At 46.0% G+C, this 18942-nt stretch overlaps 8 protein-coding genes across 8 annotated transcripts; 5 read left to right on the top strand and 3 right to left on the bottom strand.

Annotated features, from left to right (window-relative positions):
• Window positions 1–81: 81 nt before the first annotated feature.
• On the bottom strand, window positions 82–1214 carry BGW36DRAFT_374435 (dynein light chain type 1). Its single transcript, XM_046215680.1, has 7 exons — window positions 1018–1214; window positions 943–965; window positions 855–888; window positions 769–803; window positions 663–689; window positions 537–606; window positions 82–476 (listed from the first exon to the last, which is right to left on the bottom strand). The coding sequence occupies exons 1-7, from the start codon at window positions 1046–1048 to the stop codon at window positions 412–414; spliced, it is 285 nt and encodes a 94-aa protein (XP_046074277.1). The 5' UTR covers window positions 1049–1214; the 3' UTR covers window positions 82–411.
• A 152-nt stretch (window positions 1215–1366) lies between these two features.
• BGW36DRAFT_131368 (putative pre-rRNA processing protein Mrd1) lies at window positions 1367–4707 on the top strand. Its single transcript, XM_046209363.1, has 4 exons — window positions 1367–1655; window positions 1730–2467; window positions 2676–2948; window positions 3000–4707. Exons 1-4 carry the CDS (start codon window positions 1428–1430, stop codon window positions 4215–4217), a joined length of 2457 nt encoding a protein of 818 aa, XP_046074276.1. The 5' UTR covers window positions 1367–1427; the 3' UTR covers window positions 4218–4707.
• A 489-nt stretch (window positions 4708–5196) lies between these two features.
• On the top strand, window positions 5197–7722 carry BGW36DRAFT_395632 (transcription factor AbaA; the record flags this gene model as incomplete). The annotated part of the gene is made up of 3 exons (XM_046218064.1): window positions 5197–5632; window positions 5687–5863; window positions 5918–7722. The coding sequence occupies 3 exons, from the start codon at window positions 5197–5199 to the stop codon at window positions 7720–7722; spliced, it is 2418 nt and encodes an 805-aa protein (XP_046074275.1).
• An 894-nt stretch (window positions 7723–8616) lies between these two features.
• On the top strand, window positions 8617–10117 carry BGW36DRAFT_459724 (putative D-xylose reductase). Its single transcript, XM_046222061.1, has 3 exons — window positions 8617–8977; window positions 9034–9821; window positions 9889–10117. The coding sequence occupies exons 1-3, from the start codon at window positions 8833–8835 to the stop codon at window positions 9916–9918; spliced, it is 963 nt and encodes a 320-aa protein (XP_046074274.1). The 5' UTR covers window positions 8617–8832; the 3' UTR covers window positions 9919–10117.
• Window positions 10118–10229: 112 nt separating this feature from the next.
• Window positions 10230–11257, top strand: BGW36DRAFT_405794 (uncharacterized protein). Its single transcript, XM_046218979.1, has 2 exons — window positions 10230–10511; window positions 10576–11257. The coding sequence occupies exons 1-2, from the start codon at window positions 10338–10340 to the stop codon at window positions 11116–11118; spliced, it is 717 nt and encodes a 238-aa protein (XP_046074273.1). The 5' UTR covers window positions 10230–10337; the 3' UTR covers window positions 11119–11257.
• Window positions 11258–11259: 2 nt separating this feature from the next.
• Window positions 11260–13069, bottom strand: BGW36DRAFT_374419 (uncharacterized protein). The gene is made up of 7 exons (XM_046215679.1): window positions 12680–13069; window positions 12589–12620; window positions 12434–12505; window positions 12080–12376; window positions 11952–12026; window positions 11489–11891; window positions 11260–11429 (listed from the first exon to the last, which is right to left on the bottom strand). The coding sequence occupies exons 1-7, from the start codon at window positions 12825–12827 to the stop codon at window positions 11410–11412; spliced, it is 1047 nt and encodes a 348-aa protein (XP_046074272.1). The 5' UTR covers window positions 12828–13069; the 3' UTR covers window positions 11260–11409.
• An 898-nt stretch (window positions 13070–13967) lies between these two features.
• BGW36DRAFT_357223 (HAD-like domain-containing protein) lies at window positions 13968–15758 on the bottom strand (the record flags this gene model as incomplete). The annotated part of the gene is made up of 5 exons (XM_046213858.1): window positions 13968–14180; window positions 14237–14335; window positions 14395–14544; window positions 14604–15652; window positions 15728–15758. The coding sequence occupies 5 exons, from the start codon at window positions 15756–15758 to the stop codon at window positions 13968–13970; spliced, it is 1542 nt and encodes a 513-aa protein (XP_046074271.1).
• Window positions 15759–17910: 2152 nt separating this feature from the next.
• On the top strand, window positions 17911–18718 carry BGW36DRAFT_459720 (uncharacterized protein; the record flags this gene model as incomplete). The annotated part of the gene is made up of 3 exons (XM_046222060.1): window positions 17911–18024; window positions 18086–18112; window positions 18174–18718. The coding sequence occupies 3 exons, from the start codon at window positions 17911–17913 to the stop codon at window positions 18285–18287; spliced, it is 255 nt and encodes an 84-aa protein (XP_046074270.1). The 3' UTR covers window positions 18288–18718.
• Window positions 18719–18942: the final 224 nt, after the last annotated feature.

The following is an 18942-nucleotide window of genomic DNA, read 5'->3' as shown; positions in this document are numbered from 1 at the left end:
GACGCTCCAAAACACCAGATGAAACGTTTATTATGCCGTCAAGCGATTCTTTTATTTTACTTTGATGCATGTTTGCATAACTCCCTAATCAAAGTCCGATTTATTCTTTACCGACACTATCCCTAGTATATGCAATAAATAAGATTCTTGCACCGTGCTACTCAGGAAAATCGTAGCTTCGGGCAAAGATAACAACATCGCTCAATCATACGAGAAAATAAAAGAAGATAAGAAGATGAGGATGGATGAGTGACTATTCCCATACAAACTCTGCCAAACTGTAGAAAATGTGAGCTGATTTTGACCGATGAGAGAATATCCCGAACTCCGATATAGCTCCGATGAAACCCGCTTTCAGAGAACTCTCAAGCCAAGGTATATAATTTGCGGTCTGAGAATGCCTTCAAGTAATTACTGGGTCTTGAAGAGAAGGATTGCGCAATGGCCGAGGTAGAAGTAGATGAAATGCTTTGTTTCTGCGCGACAATGGGTTAGCCGGTGGTCAGTAACGACAATGATATTCCAATTGAGCTTACCATGCGTCACGAAGCTACCAAAGTTGCGGCCGACTATGCAGTGCCATGTTGCGCCTTTGCGTGAATCAAACTGGAGGCAAAGTCAGTTTGCAATGAAACATGTGAATGGCGCGGGGTGAAGCCGACCTCTTTCTTGATGTATTGGGCGATATCCTAATCAAAAGCAAACTATGTTAGTAAGGGTACAAAATCATAGACAAGTGGATTTCAATGGGCGCATATGATTAAGCACCTTTTCGACATGGTATTTATCCATCGCCTCCGTTGCTGCCTACATCAGTTGTGTGTTCCCATTCAGAGTGCTTGAGAGCTTCCTACCAACTTCGATAGCCTCTTGTTGCATGTCCTCTGTCTTGAATTGAAGTTAGCAGATATTGTGATCATACGAGGTGAATATCGTGCGCACCATGTCCACAGACTTTATCTGTGCTACTTTGTCGTTAGCATAAGCATTGTTTTGCCGGGATACGCCACGACTCACCCTCGAGCTTCTCTCGCTTTTCGGTCGCCATGGCTACTCAAGACAGACAGAAACCAACGGGAATTGTTTTAGACACTGAGTTGGTAGTGCCGTGACTGTGCCGTGTCTTCAAGAAGCAAGATTAATGGGGATTCTGTATGAAGTCGACTGATCTGCGCGTCTCCTGAGGCGAGTCTGGGCGCAAAGAACAATAATGCTAACAATAATAATAATAATAATAATATTTGCGGGACAGGCTGAAACGGGCCGCCCGATCATCACCTGGCCCCATCCCTTCACCGCCCGCCGCCTTTGCCGGCAGAAAAGAGGAAGGAAAAAAAAACGGTTAGGAAAAAAAAGGATTCGGTATCGCTCCTCCTTCCTCTTTCAACACTCTCCCACATCGCTGTCTCTATCAGCGAGACGCAGCTATGGAGACCACCAGAGTGTATGTGTCGGGACTTCCACCCACACTCTCTAATCAGGACCTCGGAAAGCACTTTGCAAGTCGCTTTCAAGTCACTGATGCACACGTTATTCCCAGTCGCCGCATTGGCTTTGTGGGTTTCAAAGATGCGTCTCACGCAAAGAAGGCTGTAGAATATTTTCACAAAACTTATTTGAGAATGTCCAAGATCTCTGTAGAGATCGCTCGCTCCGTGAGTGCTGTTTGCGTCTACTTCGTCACCTGAGCTGACGCATAGCAAGATTGTGCATGCTAACTATTTTGCAGGCCTTAGAGAGCAATCCGACAAAGAGCCAAGATAGCTCGCACCAAGCCAATTCACCTAGCACTAACAACCTCAAGCGCAAGCGCGATGCAGATGAACATAAGGTTGATGACAAGCTCGAAGAATTTCTCACTGTCATGCAACATCCTTCCAAAACTCGGACATGGGCAAATGATGATGATCTAATTCAGCCCTCGGTGGCAGATAAGGCAACTACCGAAGCAAACAATACAGAAGAGCCTACAAAAAATAAGACAGAGAAGTGTTTCAAGAAGCCAAGAGTCAATGAAGTCGATCCGTCTGGCTTTGAGACTCAGGAGCAGGCCTTAGCAACCGCCCCACAAGAGAAGGAGAAAAATGACCCGGATAATAACGATAGCCCCTCTACTATGGATGAAGGGGACGATCAGCCAAAATCTGACGCAGACTGGCTGCGGTCAAAGACTAGTCGTCTTTTGGGTCTTCTTGATGAGGAAGAGCAGATTGAACTCGGTCATCCAAATATAACATCAAGAGATGAGAATAGTCACGAGGCAGTAAAAGTCACTATTAGACAGTCCCCCAAAGCACCTGAAGACGAGGAATTATTAGAGCAAAAAGAAACAACCGAAGAGAGAAACTACAATGCTGATGTCGAACTAATTCGCAGCTCTGGCCGACTCTTTGTCCGTAATTTGGCCTACGGTGCAACAGAAGCAGATCTGGAGGCTATATTCTCCTCATATGGAAAAATTGAAGAGGTATGTTTTCTTCCCTTTCAACCGTCCACCATCAAAATTTCCCAGATTACGGCTCTTGTGATGATTATCCTGATAGGGACATCTGATGCGAAGCACATGATGTGACCAACAAGAGTATTTTAGTAGATGCCTCTTGAGATCTGAAGAGCTGCCCAAACATTCAAAATGGTCTATAAATCGACTACAAGCAATGGCTAATTCTCGTTAGATACATGTTGCATTTGATACCCGGACCACGTCCAGTAAAGGCTTTGCATATATTCAGTATATAAACCCCTCGTCAGCAGTAAATGCTTACAATGAATTGGATGGAAAAGACTTCCAAGGGCGTTTGCTTCACATTCTTCCAGCATCTGCCAAGAAGTCGTATAAAATTGATGATTACGAGCTATCCAAATTACCGTTGAAGAAACAGAAACAGATCAAGCGTAAGATGGAAGCATCATCGACCACCTTTAATTGGAACTCTTTGTATATGAACGTAAGCTCTCTCGCTTTTGATTTTCTATGGCAGATACTAATTTGATCTCAGACGGATGCTGTCATGTCATCTGTAGCAGACAGACTTGGAGTTTCAAAAGCGGACCTGCTTGATCCAACATCTTCTGATGCTGCTGTTAAACAAGCGCATGCAGAAACACACGTGATTCAAGAGACTAAAGCTTACTTCATAGAGAATGGTGTCAACTTAGACTCGTTCCAACAGCGGGAACGAGGCAACACTGCGATTCTAGTGAAAAACTTTTCATACGGCGTAAAATCACCAGAATTAAGAAAGATATTTGAACCTTTTGGGCATTTGACTCGTCTACTGATTCCTCCGAGCGGAACAATTGCTATTGTCGAATTCGCGAAACCGGATGAGGCACAAAAAGCTTTCAAAGGGTTAGCATATCGCAAACTGGGGGATTCAATTCTTTTTCTCGAGCGAGCCCCGAGAAATCTATTCGATTCGCCAGCTACTACAACAATTAATCCGGCTCCCGATATTAAAGCTAAATCTCAAGGTTTCTCTGCTGCCGATACTTTTGCTGCTGAGGATAACGAGGTTCAATTGCCAACAACGACCCTCTTTGTACGAAATTTGAATTTTGCTACAACAACCACACGTTTATCAGAAGTTTTCCAACCTCTAGAAGGGTTCTTATCGGCTAAGGTAAAGACCAAGTCAGATCCGAAGCGCCCTGGCGAAACTCTCAGCATGGGTTTTGGTTTTGTCGAATTTCGCACTAAGGAGCAAGCTCAAGCTGCACTGGCGGCTATGGATGGCTACACCTTAGACCAACACGCGCTTGTTGTAAAAACATCCCACAAGGGTGTGGACGCAGCAGAAAGTAGACGGCGCGAAGAGACAGCGAAGAAGATTGCTGCAAGAAGGACAAAGATTATTATCAAGAACTTGCCGTTCCAAGCTACTAAGAAAGACGTTAGGTCATTATTTGGCGCATATGGACAGCTTCGATCTGTGCGAGTGCCGAAGAAATTCGACAGATCAGCACGTGGTTTTGCCTTTGCTGACTTTGTAAGCTCTCGGGAGGCAGAAAACGCCATGGATGCCCTGAAAAACACCCATCTTTTAGGCCGAAAATTGGTCTTGGAGTATGCTTCAGCAGAATCAGTCGACGCAGAAGAAGAGATTCGCAAGATAGAGAAGAAAACGGGACAGCAATTAGATCGAGAAAAGCTTCAAAACCTTACCGGAGTCGGAAGGAAGAAATTTGTTGTAGGGGCAGAGGAGGATGACAGTTAAAATCCATTTAGCACCTGTTGATAGGGAGAATCCAGGAACTTTGGCTCTAGTATGCTGCTTTGTGTTGTATCCCTTGCGGGGTGGACCTTGGTCTCTCTGCCTTATGCTCCTTCGACACGTTCTCCTTCATTAGGGTTGCTGCAGTATGCAATGTGCCCGCAGGAGACCTCGTGCAGTTTGCTGCAAGTGACAATTAAACAAAGATTTCAAAGATTCAGGCACCGTCGGGAATCTCCCTTATCTACACCTTTTCGTCCTCGTTAATATGCCTTGATCACGAACCTGGATTAGATCTCTAGAGGCACTGGGCCTACATTCCAGCAAATTTGCTCTTCATTTCAATAGCATTCTTTGGCACCAAAACTGGTGCCAATTGTTGGCTGGCTGACATTCCTCGACTTCGATCGCCACCAATGTTATTGCCATTATCACGGCAGCATCTCGAGCTCTGTATCCATCAGATGATGTTTGGTGTCGCGAGAAAACTTCCGACTGGCTCTTGGTCGGGTTGCGCTTCTTGAAACCCCTTGCTTGATCCAGTATCGAACATCGTGCCCTTTTTCTGTGCCCTTATCAGCGCGGTAAGGATAACCACCGTCTGAACATGCTCCTCGCCAGCTCTTCCCCGAATGGCCCAGCCCGAGGACACGGTCCTGATGGGGTCGCGATCAGAGAGTAGGAATACTGTAAAGGGGAAGCGTGTAGTGCAGCACTTCGGTGTAGCAGGGCTGCTGGTCCATTTTGGCCAGCCCTTTGTCAGGAGGGCATGATGGCCTGCTATAAACACCATGTTGCCTGCTCCGGCATTCACATTCTCCTTCCAGTTTCCAACATTCTCTTGTAGCATTTACGTTCTTAACTTTGATTCCTGTGACTTGTGTGTCGGTGCGAGTTTTCAGCTCATTGGCACTGTGGCCTTCCTTCTTGCTGTTTGGAATTCTGGTACCATTCTTGTGAGGTGGTTATCTCGATCCACGCCATGGCTGAGTGGCAAGCCGACTCTTTCGTATCGCAAGCACAACCGTCACTAGACAGTGTAGGAGGTGCTCACAGAGCCCTTCAGCACACTTCAGGCAATGCACAGTCGTATGCCGATGGTGTGATGAACGGGGATGGGAGCAGTCATGATGGCCATTTTCAACCGCTAGCTCTAAAATATCCTCCTGCTCCTGTTCCCTACAGTCATCCGGTGTCGAGTACTAGTGTTCACGATAGTCATGTTCTGGCAGCACGCATACAAGCAAAAAAGCTGCGACGACTTCAATCCGCTTCTCATCCTATGTCTGCTATGCGACCAAAGCGAAGCTACTTGAAATCTCAGAAGTATCTCGAGTACAGAGCACGACCGCGTCGTGATACTGGAAAAGACGGCGAGCCCGTTTGGTCCGATGCATTGGAAGATGCCTTTCAGCAAGGTGAGAGATGCTAATACCATTTTACTTTTTTACAGGAACTGATATAGTATATAGCTCTGGAAGCAAATCCTCCCATGGGCCGTAGAAAGTGGTCTGAGCGCGGCAAATCCTACGGACGAAACGAATTAATCGCCGAGTATATCTACAAGCTGACTGGGAAACGACGTACTAGAAAGCAAGTCTCTAGTCATCTTCAAGTTCTAGACTCGTTCCTCAAGGGCGATCCCGAATGTAGGTATTATAGTGCGAGAGACTCGAAGTAGCTCCAGGACTGACAAATTTCAGGGGAAAGACTCGTCAGAGAAAAACCTGATGCACCGAACACCCAACCTCCAACAACCACACCTCAGTACCGCAGTTCTATTGATCATCAAATTTCAAGAGGTCTCAATGGCCAACAGTATCCCGCCTGTCCTGATTACAGTGCTGCTTCTCACACGTACAATGGTGACTTGCCTACTCCCGTTACACTAGGTTCCAATATGTACGATGCCACCTCGCACCTAGTTCATGCTTTTAACTTCGACATGTGGGTGAGTGCACCTCAGCAAGCCAATCGCATTGACAAGGCATTGCATGTCTATACCCGCCTACAAGGTGATCAGCATCGACCTGTTGCTCTCCCTATGCCATTGGACAATTTAAATGGATGGCGCACATCTTTCCCTCACATGTACTCTCTCGTGGAAGACGTTAATAGCCCATTGGATTGCGACGTGATACTACTAGAGGTCAATTTGCAACTCATGGGAGACTTCCCTCCTTCAGGATCTCGCTTAGGAATTCAGTTGGATCTTGACTTTGGTCATCCGACTATGGGAGATGTATCTCTTGTAAGCCAAATGGAAGACTGGACTTGCAGCACCTATATCTATGAGGACGGGCAAAAGATGTTGGAAACCTATCATGATCTTCAAAAGGCATCATCAACAAAAATCAAACCATTATTCGAGTCGTCGTGGTGGGCAAAGCTGTTCACTCAATTGACCCAAGAGAAACAAATGTCGGAGAACTCGGGCCGTCCAGGGGCCGTTCAGGAAGCTGATGACCGCACCCGCCAATTTTTCCGTTCTCTTTCGGCCGTTCAGGAGTTGAGGGCCATCCCGTCTAGTCACCGTCGAATGTCGAATTTTTCCACTGGTAATCAAGGAGACGAGAGCAAGCGAATGGCTATTCTGTTATGGAAGTTTCGTCAGACTCGGCCTGGCGAAGTAGGGACCACAACTTGGAGGCGACTCATTCCTCCTCCTGAGCGCACCAGTACAAACAGCCCTCGAGCTTCGGCTGGAATTGACTTACCACCCATCGCCTTGGATTCTATGGTTTCGTCCAAACCTCAGGACAATGTTTACCAATCGAACACACATTCTAGCATGATCCATCACCATCTTCCCGCAGTGAATCTCCAACAACAGTGGCCTGTATATGCCGATCACACGGATGGAGTCGCCCAAATGTTCAATACCCAGGGCCCATATGATTTTCTGAACAATATGAGCAAGCCCGAAGACGGCTTGGTGGACAAACCTTCGGTCACATCAGTGCTCGACTCTTTTGCTGGCCTCACACAGGAAACCACACAACCGGGCAGTGTCAATGCGTCAAGTGCTAGCCAGGCCATGTTCAATGTCCACGACCTTCCTTTAACATCTCAATCACACTTACCTGGGTATGGTCTTGGTGGTGATAATAACCACTACATGTCTTCTCAACACATCCATGACAACAACAACAGTGTGTTAAATTCGATTTTTGGAACTAGCGCACCATCTATGCATGATATTTCAAATACACCAGCTCCTTTGTGGGAAACGCAGGGGGCAAACCTGCATTCAGATCTTGTCGCTGGTAGCTACGGCCATATGCATTTCCCTACCAATAGCCATCATCACCATCACCATCAACAACAGCAGCAGCAACAACAAATCCCGGTATCTCGGGAACATCAAGGAAGCGGCTTAGAAGGGATACTCCCCGCCGATGACCTGATTGACAAGCTAGTCAGTGGGGTATCAACAAGCGGTCACATGAATGGTACAACTCCTGGAAATGCACGATACGCGGATAATAGCGCGGTCGAGGCGGTTTAAATATAACGATAATAATGATAATTCTTAATGAGCGATACTCTATTCTGCTTTGATGTTACACATATGGTGTATAGAGATCTTCTGTGAAAGATGCTAAGTTTCAAATGCTGGTTGTTTCATTAGTTGGTTTCTGGGTAGGAGGATCTTCTCGAGTGTTACTATACTTTCTCTGACAGATTTGCTGCCTACGGGTCATTCTGGTCTAACCACATATTTCCGTTTTAATTATTTCCGACTCTGAACAATCAAATGTAATTTTGAACTCGCAATCTAACCCCTAGATGCTCATTCGGTAGACTAACCTTAGGACCTTAAGTTCCAACGATGTTAGGTTAAGTTCAACTGCTCTATCTCAACTCTCCAGGACTGAATTTTAGGGTTATTCTTTAGACTCACACCTACCTGTCATTCAAAGTGTTATCTCCAATACTGGTGCCAATAGTTCTCTTCTCATGTCATTCTTTCCTGGAATAAAGAAGAAAAACAAACCCTCCAGGATAGGAATATTAACGATAGAATTAATATTTAATATGGGTCATCAGCTCCTTGTCATGACTTTATCCGGAACGGCAAATAGTCCCGCCGTCCGGGTATTTAGCCCTCCCCCATTTAGCCGGACACTGCAAATGTCCTCAACGTGCCTTTACTACTCCATACTAAAGTATCATTCAACACTAGAACCCCATCGGAGTTATGCCGTGTCCACAGATCCGTACTAAAACCATGCCTGCCTATGGGTGGACGCTGGCTAGGGAGCGGCACATCTACAAGCCGCGCAAGCCATGCCATACAATCCAGGCCTACCCCTCCCCCACCTCGGCGGAGTCAATTGCTTTGAGACTTCCTAATTAGCCTTAGTTTTAGGATAATTAGGACAATGTACAGTAACTCATGGAGGGGAACCAAAAAATTTTCAGGTCGAAAGGCCACATGTTTTTAATTGCGGGAGCGTCTGACGGTTTGATTCTTTAAAAGGAGGTGCACTCGTCTTCCATTACTATCAATATTCTTTAAGTGTTGTGGCACCAAATAAACGTTGCTGGTCGGATTAGCTTGGATTTGGACAACTTTTATTATCCGGAGTTTAGCCAATCAGGAATTCTAGCAAAAATGACTTCACCTACCACCAAATTGAACAGTGGTTATGAGATGCCCCTCGTGGGCTTCGGCCTATGGAAGGTTAACAATGACACGTGCGCAGACCAGGTCTATTCAGCCATCAAGGCTGGCTATCGTCTTCTCGATGGTGCTTGTGGTGAGTCGAGAAATATTGGTGTATACTGTTTCATACCCAGACTGACACGCTGTTAGACTACGGAAACGAGAAGGAGGTCGGCCAGGGTATCGCACGGGCTATCAAGGACGGCCTTGTCAAGCGCGAAGAGCTCTTCGTTGTTTCTAAGCTCTGGAATACATTCCATGACAGTGACAAGGTTGAGCCCATTGCGCGCAAGCAACTGCAGGACTTGGGTCTTGACTATTTCGACTTGTTCTTGATTCACTTCCCCGTCGCTCTCAAATACGTTGACCCAGCTGAGCGCTATCCTCCTGGGTGGACCGGCCCTGATGGCAAGCTTGAGTTCAGTAAGGCCACTATCCAGGAGACATGGCAAGCAATGGAGTCACTAGTCGACAAGAAACTTGCTCGCAGCATCGGTATCAGCAACTTCAGTGCACAGTTAATCATGGACCTATTGCGCCACGCCCGTATCCGGCCAGCTACCCTTCAAATCGAGCACCATCCTTACCTCCAGCAGCAGGAACTCGTCAAGTACGCTCAGAACGAGGGCATAGTCATCACCGCGTACTCGTCATTTGGTCCTCTCAGTTTCATTGAATTGAACATGTCCTCTGCAGAGAACACGCCCGCGCTTTTTGATCACGATGTTGTCAAGTCAGCTGCTACAAAGCACGGCAAGACTCCTGCGCAAATCCTGCTGCGTTGGGCTACTCAACGTAACATTGCTGTGATCCCCAAGAGCAACAACCCCGATCGCCTGTCCCAGAACTTGGACGTTACCGGATGGAGCCTGGATCAATCAGAGCTTGATGCCTTCAATGGTTTGGATTTGAACCTCCGTTTCAACAATCCTGTCAATGTATGTGCCCGTATACCCTTCATGGCCTCTTTATCCCAGGTATAGTGGACTGACATATTTGAATTAGTACGGACTCTACATTCCCATGTTTGCATAAGTAGACTTCCTCATTCTAGATTATACTATTTCTCTTGAGACTGACTCTGCTAAAATCCATTCGTTGAGCTGGTTATGCGGAACAACTCAAATACATGATATTTACGGATTTGTGTACATGTGTAAGAGTAGTAGTTCTACTCCGTCAGAATATAAGTTAGACTTTTTGAATATACAATGGATACTTATACTTTTGTCTGCATTTTTGAGGGAAAAATACTTAGAGTGCGATTGTAATCAATGGGTGGGTATCACGTGATTATATATAAAATAGCTCCAGATAATTTAGCCTTGACCGCAATCCTCGAGATTGAGAGATACAAGCCATCACCCATTCAATTCATTCCGATATGTGAAATACTATACAATATATGGAAAATATTATTAGTGCAATGACTTCTTTCACCTTACGGAACAGACATGTTCTCACCTACATCCTCTCTCTTCTCCGCAGTCCGTGACGGTTTCCGCTCCGTGGTATCTCGCCAAATCGACATTCAAACAAGTCGCCCTTTGCGAAACATAGCCGACGGGAGAACAGTACTTAGTGCATTACAAAAATTTGGTGAGGTAGTGACTTTTAAACGTATCCAAGTATGTCTCTTCCTCCTACCTCTCTTCGTGAAAAAGGATGACTGGATCTAATCAATGAATGAAGCAGATTGATAAAGACAATAAAATAGAGAAATCGGATCGCAAGAGAAACAGAATCCTGGCTATATTTGATACCCCTGAAGCAGCTAGAAAGGCGATTAATGCATCACCCCTCACCATCGATCTCCTCCCTGGAAAGACTGCAGCGGCGTTAGTTACATCTGACCACAACTCATCAGAAACACCCATGTATGCGCAGCGTCGAACCATTCAATGTGAAATATCCACTTCCAAAGTAGACCACAAAAACGAGGTTATTAGGAGGAACCCGTACTATGAATCTTGGTCTCTTAATAGGCAGGATAGAAGGGTGAAGGATATCATTGCTGCAGACGCCCCGCGACATGTGTTGGCGGATTGTTTTCCGTTCAAGTCGAAACGGGGTGACGTTGTTACATCAGAGGAAATCCAAGGCAGAGAAACCAAGAAAGGGAGAGTTTTAGAGGAGTGGGTTTCTGTGGGGAGTTTGATGGAGCTATTACCAGAGGACGGAGGAAGAAAGGGCAAAAGGGCAGATAAAGGAAGGAGAGAGACTAAAGAAGTATAGGTCATGGTGCAATCTGGGCGTTTCTACAAAAGGCACAAGTCTGTGATTTGAATGGTCTAAATTACACATGCACATAAATTAGAAGATATTAATGTGTACATAGTCTTGAGAATTGTCAATCACAACACCTCTCAGAAATAATGCATACTACAGTCAAGGCCACTATAAGAAAATGCATGAGCATGTATTTCATGCTAGCTGTACAAAATTGAACTAAAACAAACCGTGTTAAAATACATTTGTCAAAAGTCTGGCCGTCGTAGTACATCCTGCGTGTTTTTCGAGTCTTCGTCAAACCAAGCGTACATAAGCTAGGAGAGAAGAGGAAAGTCAACTTGCGTCTGAGACTCCATGGCAGAGTTGAACTTACTAGCATCTATTTGTTTGACCTGCGGCAAAGCCAGTCGCACTTTATTCCTATAAATTGCCGGACTATTGGTTTGCAGAGGATTACCCTCGAAATAAACAGTTTCGAGATGCTCCTTATTCTTGAGTTCGCGCTCGACTTCCTCGAAGTTGGAGAGCTGATTATTGGATGCCCAGAGTTCCTCGAGCTGCTCGAGATGGACGATGTTTTCAAGTTTTGAGACCTGGTTATTCGAAAAGTCTAGCACACGAAGGGCAGTGTTCGATTCTAGACCTGATAAATCAGTAAGGAGATTGTGTGAAATGTAAAGCTCCTCAAGGTCGCGGAGCTCGGCGAGTCCAGTGATATTGGTGAGGCGATTCGATTGAATTGAAAGAATTTTGAGGTTTGATAAAGAAGAGAGATTCTTCGATTAACAAAGTAAGCAACAAACAAACTTGCAATAAACAAGAATGTGGAAACTTACCTTCATCTCCGTGATTTTGTTTTTGCCGAGCCATAGCTGCTCCAAAGCTTTCAGATTATCTAGATTTTGGATTTCCTCCAGAAATATCAGCAAAGAGTACAGACAAATGCTACTCCGACAGTGCATACTCTAATCCGATTCGCACCTAGCTCCAGGTTTCTCAAATGAACTAACTCATCCAACCCTTCAATAATCGATATCTTATTCTGGACGAAATAGATGTCGGTTAATTCTTTCAAGTGTGATATGTTTTTGATATGTTTGATCCGGTTGAAGCTCAAGTCCAAGCTTGTTAGGTTTGTGAATTCATCGAGGCCCTTGATATGACCAATAAGGTTATCATATAGATCTAGCTCTTTGAGGGTGGCACCGAGGGTAGCAGGAAAATCGATGCGGGTAATCTGGTTTTGGCGAAGGCATAATTTCTAGTAGGAGAAATCACCATCAGCCACGGCTATAAAGCGAACAGAGAGCTAATATACCTCAAGTTTGGCGAATCTTTCGAGTTTTAGGGCGGGAATGGAGGATATTCTACAGTGAACGAGATCTATGTCCTTCAACATGATGGTTCAGTAAGCAAAATAACCTAAGATCGATGGAGGCGTTATGGCGGGGTAGGTCAAGGCATGTCACATACTTTGACTTCGGGATCCTCATCGTCGAGAATATCTAGATGAAGAGAAAAATATGAGCATAAGAAATAGTATTTTACGCGCAGACCAGCGTACCTTCATCAGCATTGATCTCCTCAGCCGGCGGAGCTTCATCGTCCGAGTAATCGGGGTCTTCCAGAGCTTCCGGGTTTGTTATGACGGCTCGACGATCTGCGGCATCATCGACTCGAAGCTTTCCGTCCCAGCCGTTTCGGTCCTTCATATCTGAATCTTTTATATCAAAAGGCTCTAGGTGGTCGCGTTCGCTATTACTTGCTGTCGCGTTCTTGTCGGTTATTTAATTTTTGAAGCTGCGGGAAGGAGAAAGTGACCAGCGGAGCCGAAGCTGGTGAAGAGCAGGCGAATTTGAATGGAGACGAGCCGCATTTGCATTTATTCTATTGTAATCAGTAGATTAGAGAAGATTTTAATTCCAATCTCCCACCAGAACCGGCTAGCTTGGAATGCCGCAATGAATTGCGAATATACTTCACAGAACAACTATAGATTTCTCCTCTTTTAAGCACGCCGCTTAGCTTGCTTGAGTGAAGCTCAAGATTAAAAGATGACCGTGCAATGTTGGAATCTACATATGTACACACTATTTTTTTTGGAAACAATACCAGACTCAAAGGCTTTTATTATATATGTACATCACGCTTTTTTGCGGCCAGTGAAGTAGATGTACAGATGCCTGGGTAGGAGGCAGTACCAGGCTGCAAGATCTCCAAAATGAACACTGGTTGAGACAGTTGAGAGTGCCTGCCTCGTTCAAAAAGTATAACAAATCGCTACAGGAACAAGAAAGCTTCGGACGACAGTGGAATCAACACTTGAATGATAGGATGAACACAAAGAAACCAGGGGGGGAATATGATCATGGATGTAGGTGGAAAGTCAAAATGAGCAAAACGAATACAATATATGAGCAAATCTTGGCTGATAACCAAATTCAAACGCCCATGTGATGCTGAATGATCAGAGAACAAGACTCGCTGGGAGCAGAGGCGGCGGGCATTGCCGTAGGCACAGTAAGGGTGCGATAAAAGGGACAAACACGAAGGACAAATGCTCAACAATGCCAGATGCAAAATAGTATATCAATGAGCTCAACTCTGAGTCATCCGTGCGCAGAACTGCGTATGAAAGGATGTGCTCTTTCACAATCGGTCTAATATTGTTGCTAGACAAAACGGAATGGAGAGGCAATGGAGATGGGGTCGACGAGTGAGCTGTCATTTAGGACTGACCGAAATCGAAGGTGTAATACTGAGATGAAGGGGTGGATGGAAGAGTGTGATGAAAACGATTCAAAGGCGGCACAAAAAAAAAGCGCAAAGATTGTTGGAGCTGATTAGAAATTTCACAGCGCAACATCAAGCACTAAGCTCACGTCTTGGACCTGGGCACCTGCAAGGTCTTCGAGAACTGGGATCAAGTCGAGTAATTCGTTGTCATGAGCGTCTGAAAACCAGCTGCTGATGGGGATGGCGTGCTGCGGATGGAATATATACGATGTGGGTGAATTGTCGATGATGATGGTCTCCCGGAGGTCACGACCAACTTGTGATAAGTCCTGGAGCATATGTTAGATATAAATTTGAGGGTTGGTTAGGAATGTGAGGAACTGACTTTGACATAATTTCCTTGGTGATTGTAGCAACTGTCTCGGAATAGACGGTGGTGAACAACGTTGTGGATGTCGAGTTGATCAAGTAATGGGTCGCCGTACTATATCATTATTGTAAGTAAGAGTCGTTATTCAAGCAGTGCTATGCATTGAATCTGACCTTGGAAACTGATGCCGTGAAAACGACCACTTCATACAATTCCCCGACTCGTTTCATGAATTGATCGACACCTGGTCGCTTTATCACATAGATGTTGTGCCATTGTCCTTCTATCTCGACGGGAATGGTGAAGTCAGCTCGCTCAAGGACCTGTTTCGTCAAAATGTTAGATAAAGAAAAGCGAAAGAGGTCAAGCGAGTAGAAACTACCTTGAAGCTGCTGTGAACAAGTGTTTCGTCCAAGTCCAGTATCAGACATTTTCGACCATGTAAATGAGGCTGTGGTGGAGGAAGTAGCCATACGTTCTGTTTCCCCGTCGTGGCAGGCGGTCCCGGTAAGTGAACATCTGGTGGTGGTTGGGGTGGTGGAGGAGCTATATCTTGTGCCGTTACCTTATTCTCCTCCTCTATACTTTGAACTATAGGAGCATCTAGCATAGCAACATCATGATCCTCTCGGGAATTCTCAAGAGCATTTCGGTCAATCAAGTCTTCTTCAATCTCATCATTGCTTCCATCTTTCTTGCTGATTGATGCTACAGCCGTAGTTGGCTTAGTCGCCGGCTCACTGCGAGATGCTGTGACCGGTAGATGGGAAACATCTTGCATGACGGATGGTTGATGAACGACGCCATCTCCCTGAGCTTGGGGACTGATGAATTCACCGGTTTTTTCATTGAGAACCTGATGATCTTTTGACTCGGCGGTGCTTGATTCTGCGGCACTTGTATCGGCCTTATTATTGGCGGCCTGCCGCAGCGAAGCAGGCTGCTTGGCTTCGGCTCTCTTTGCTGGGATATCGGGATCCTCATTATCCGGTGCGGATGTGCTACAGCAATTCAAGATGGCCAGAAACCTGGAAGATGACTTGGGCTTTCTTTCCGATCTAAGGTAGCGGTCATCATCATTTTCCCCCTTGGCATGCGAGTTGTCTTCTTGATTGTTTCGCTGCGACCGTTTACTGCTTGCCTTACTGCGATCCCTTCGTCTTTTGGTTAGGTTTGTCTGGGAATTTGTGATGGTGGTGGATTCGTCCTGGGCGGTTTCGGTGGTCATCTCGGATGATTGATTCTTGCTTCCCCTCGACGAGGTTCGCGACGGAACCAGGAGCAAGGAGCGCTTCTTCTTTGGGCTCTCCAGCGGCAATTGTGGGTTGTTCTCAGCAGTGTTAAAAGACGAGGACTGGCCGTTATCTGATGGGGGATGTTGTGCTGGATTCACCTGATCGGCGGGGGGGTGCGATGCTGCATGGTCTGGGCCTGGACAAACGGGAGGAGATTAGCAGTGTGGTCGCGATGATGAGTGAAGCCACAGAGGAGATTTCGCGGACTCACCAGAATCGGGAGGGCCTGCAATTGTTGACATCGGACCTGGTTCGTTCGTCACCTCCTGAGCTCAGGACGAGGAGGCGGTCTTGATTGGGGGCCGGCACAGAAAGGCAGCAGCTTCTTCGGAGGCAGGCTGCTCGAGAGACGACAGCAGCAAGACCTCGCAGGGAAGACCGATGCTCTGGAGGGCGGATCACTGACGTCTGGCGATGGGCGCAATGCGAATCTTCAGGCTGAGGTGGTGTTCGAAGGTTATTTGGGCGCGCCTCCTGGTTCGGCGGCGAGGCGGGTACGGACTCATGTGGTTAGCTCCGTGGTGCTTTGCTCGTAACTAACCACTGCCAACCCGGGTTACTGCTGCATCCAAAGAGTGAGTATTATTATTATATTATTGCTATTCCTATTCTTACATGATTGTAAGTGATACTATCATTGTTGTGTTGTTATTTTATCGCAATGCGGATTTCACCCTCAAGGCTCACTCCGGGTCCCCCTCCTGACTTTCTCGCCAGGCGTGGATGGTCTCGTGCAGCAGGGCGCTTGACTAGCAGATGAGTCTGCTTGTTCTCCCTTCGCAGTCGAGAGGAGCAGCACTAGCAATTGAGCTAGCAAGGTTCGCTCCAAGTTCCAACTTATTATTACTACTGGTACTAGTCTGATAGTAGGTAGCAACCGGGGCTGGCCAGGTCCGGGACCGCCATGGCCATTATATCCTATCCCATTGGCGGCCGGATGCTGGCAGCTGGCTTTGTGCTTTTCCACCATTGAAGCTCGTGCTGCAGCTGCAGCATCGCCTCTTGCAGGATTTTCGAAAATAGCCACAAACAGGCATGCAACCCGAACAGTCAGGAATAAAATATTATCCTGATTAGCTAATCAGAATCATCAAAACAGAGATGCCGCAGCCTGGACCAGGCGACGGCGCCAATCGATTGGCTGAGGAGCCTCGAGCTTGTGACCAACGGGGCAATCACTGCGCCGATCGGCTGCTGGCTTATGCTACCATTGGTTCGATCCACCACACCACTGACTGTCGCGGGTGTCTCTGTCCGCTGATTGGCCATTGCCAACTACACAATTCACGATACAGTACACTAACGGCGTATAATATCAGTGTATAACGAGGGGGTATTTACACTTCCAGATGCGGATCTTAGATGTCATTGGTGTTCCGGGTGTGGACGAAAAATTGAACTGTCGCCATTAAACAGCAACGTTGAATAGTGAGGATCAAAACTAACCAGAGCTTGCAGACTCATCGCCATCCGTATCACGAGTTTCACCCCCCCACAAACCCTGGACCTTACAGCAACAGCGCTTGCAGGTTCTTCATCCTCTTGAGATTCAGGGATCTCAATTCCGAGATCATGAGACAGAACAGAGGGATTCTCAAATGGACTATCGTCCTTGTCCGATTCTTTTATATCATTCGACACCGCCGAAACAGATTGAGATAGCAACAACATGGTTGCCTGGCTTTCAACGCCAGCGTTTTCAGCCTCGCGGGTTGCATCGCTTGAATCCCACTGATTGACTGACTCATCGTAATTAATAGGACGACGTGGACGAAGAACACGGCGACGAAGGGAGGGCTGCTTTGTAGAAAATAGATGATCCTCATCTAAGAGACACTTGGATGAAGTAGCATTCGCAGCTATTATTCCTGATGGCTGCTAGACTCTAATAAGCAAGAATATTTAATGAGGAGTAGAGTTACTTGGGAAATCAATGTAGGTTGATTGAAACAGGTTAATTGTTGATTGTAGATGAGTTATGACTTATGTAGTTGACCAGCTTTATAAGGATTAAGGGTTTAGTAGAGGTACGTATACAGTTATACTGGCTGCTCACAGGGCAGGCGGGCCTTTCAAATCTGGTAGGCATGCAGCGCCGCGTCTTGAATTGGCCTTAATTGGCCACTCACAATTGGCCATGCTGCTTAAAGTGTCCTTCGTGTCAAATTTGATGCCCAATGTAGTGTGGATTACTCTATGCTATGTCGAATCCTCAATGTTATTATGAATGCTGCATGTAATTTAAAATGCTCTATGCTATGTAGGATGCTCTATACTTTATTAAATGTTGAATATTTGATATTAATTCCACTGTCTAACACGGTATTGAATACTTTATGTCATAGTAAATACTTTATTCACACGTCTATAATTGACGATAAGAGCAAGGAGAAGATGGCCAAGAAGAAGAAGAAGGAGGAGGAGGAGGAGGAGGAGGAGGAGGAGGAGGAGGAGGAGGAGGAGGAGAACAAGCAGATTGAGAAAGAGGTTGTGGCGCTTTTGGCCGCGGTTAGTATATCTATACAATCTAACATATCAGAGTTCTTAATTTGCTAATCATCAAAGCTAGGCTGTTGAAGAGGAGATGAAGAAGCGGGTATGATTTTAATACATTGAAGTGAAACTGATCATGATCACTGATATGATTCGATTAATAGGCGAGGGAGGAGGAGGAAGCTGAGGAAGGAAAACCTCGTAAAAAAAACCAAATATCAACAGGAAAAGCCAGCTGGGGAGCCGGCCGTTGGGAAATGGGTTGCTGGCCTCTCTGAGGCCCAGAAACTCCGGTGCTAGGAGTTATACGACAAGCGTGGAGAGGGGATCAAGATGGTTAAGGCCATAAAGGCTGAGCTCGCCAAAGCACGAGTGGAGGTTGCGCGGTTGGAGGCGCTGCTTAAAGCCCAACAGAAAGAAATTAATGAGGATGGGCTGCGTATGAAGATGAAGGATGCTTGGTGTTTTTTTTGTTTTTAACTTTTAATCCGATGTCTATCAATGACATCACAAATTCAATGGTACTTGCGTGCATTTTTATGAAGGACGCAAATTGATTTACTATCCATTCACACTCTAACCCGGCTTTTGAGGCTTCCATAACAGGGTCCAGCAGTGGCCGATAGGCTAGTATCGTCACTTTGAGAAGTAGTAGAGGCCGCTCATCTAATGATAATATCGTTGAATGTTTCCAAGAGTCCGTTGTGGCATAATTCATTGTTATTCCCATTCTGGGTAAATAGAGAGAGTACTTGCTTGTTTCCTGCAGAAAAGAGTGGCACGTGCTCTGGCATGGCCCGAGGTCTTCACATGCGAACCGACGTCACTGCCAACAACCACCAAGAAGACCACCTCGTCTACTCTGGACTCTTGACAACACTCTATCTTATCACTAATTATTATCGTCCATTCCTAGTCCTGCCATGTTAACTA

Source organism: Talaromyces proteolyticus, assembly GCF_021365285.1.
Source record: "Talaromyces proteolyticus strain PMI_201 chromosome Unknown BGW36scaffold_4, whole genome shotgun sequence".
Taxonomy (NCBI): Eukaryota; Fungi; Ascomycota; class Eurotiomycetes; order Eurotiales; family Trichocomaceae; genus Talaromyces; species Talaromyces proteolyticus.
Note: the sequence above shows the minus strand (reverse complement) of the source record. Positions and strands in the feature narration are given on the sequence as shown.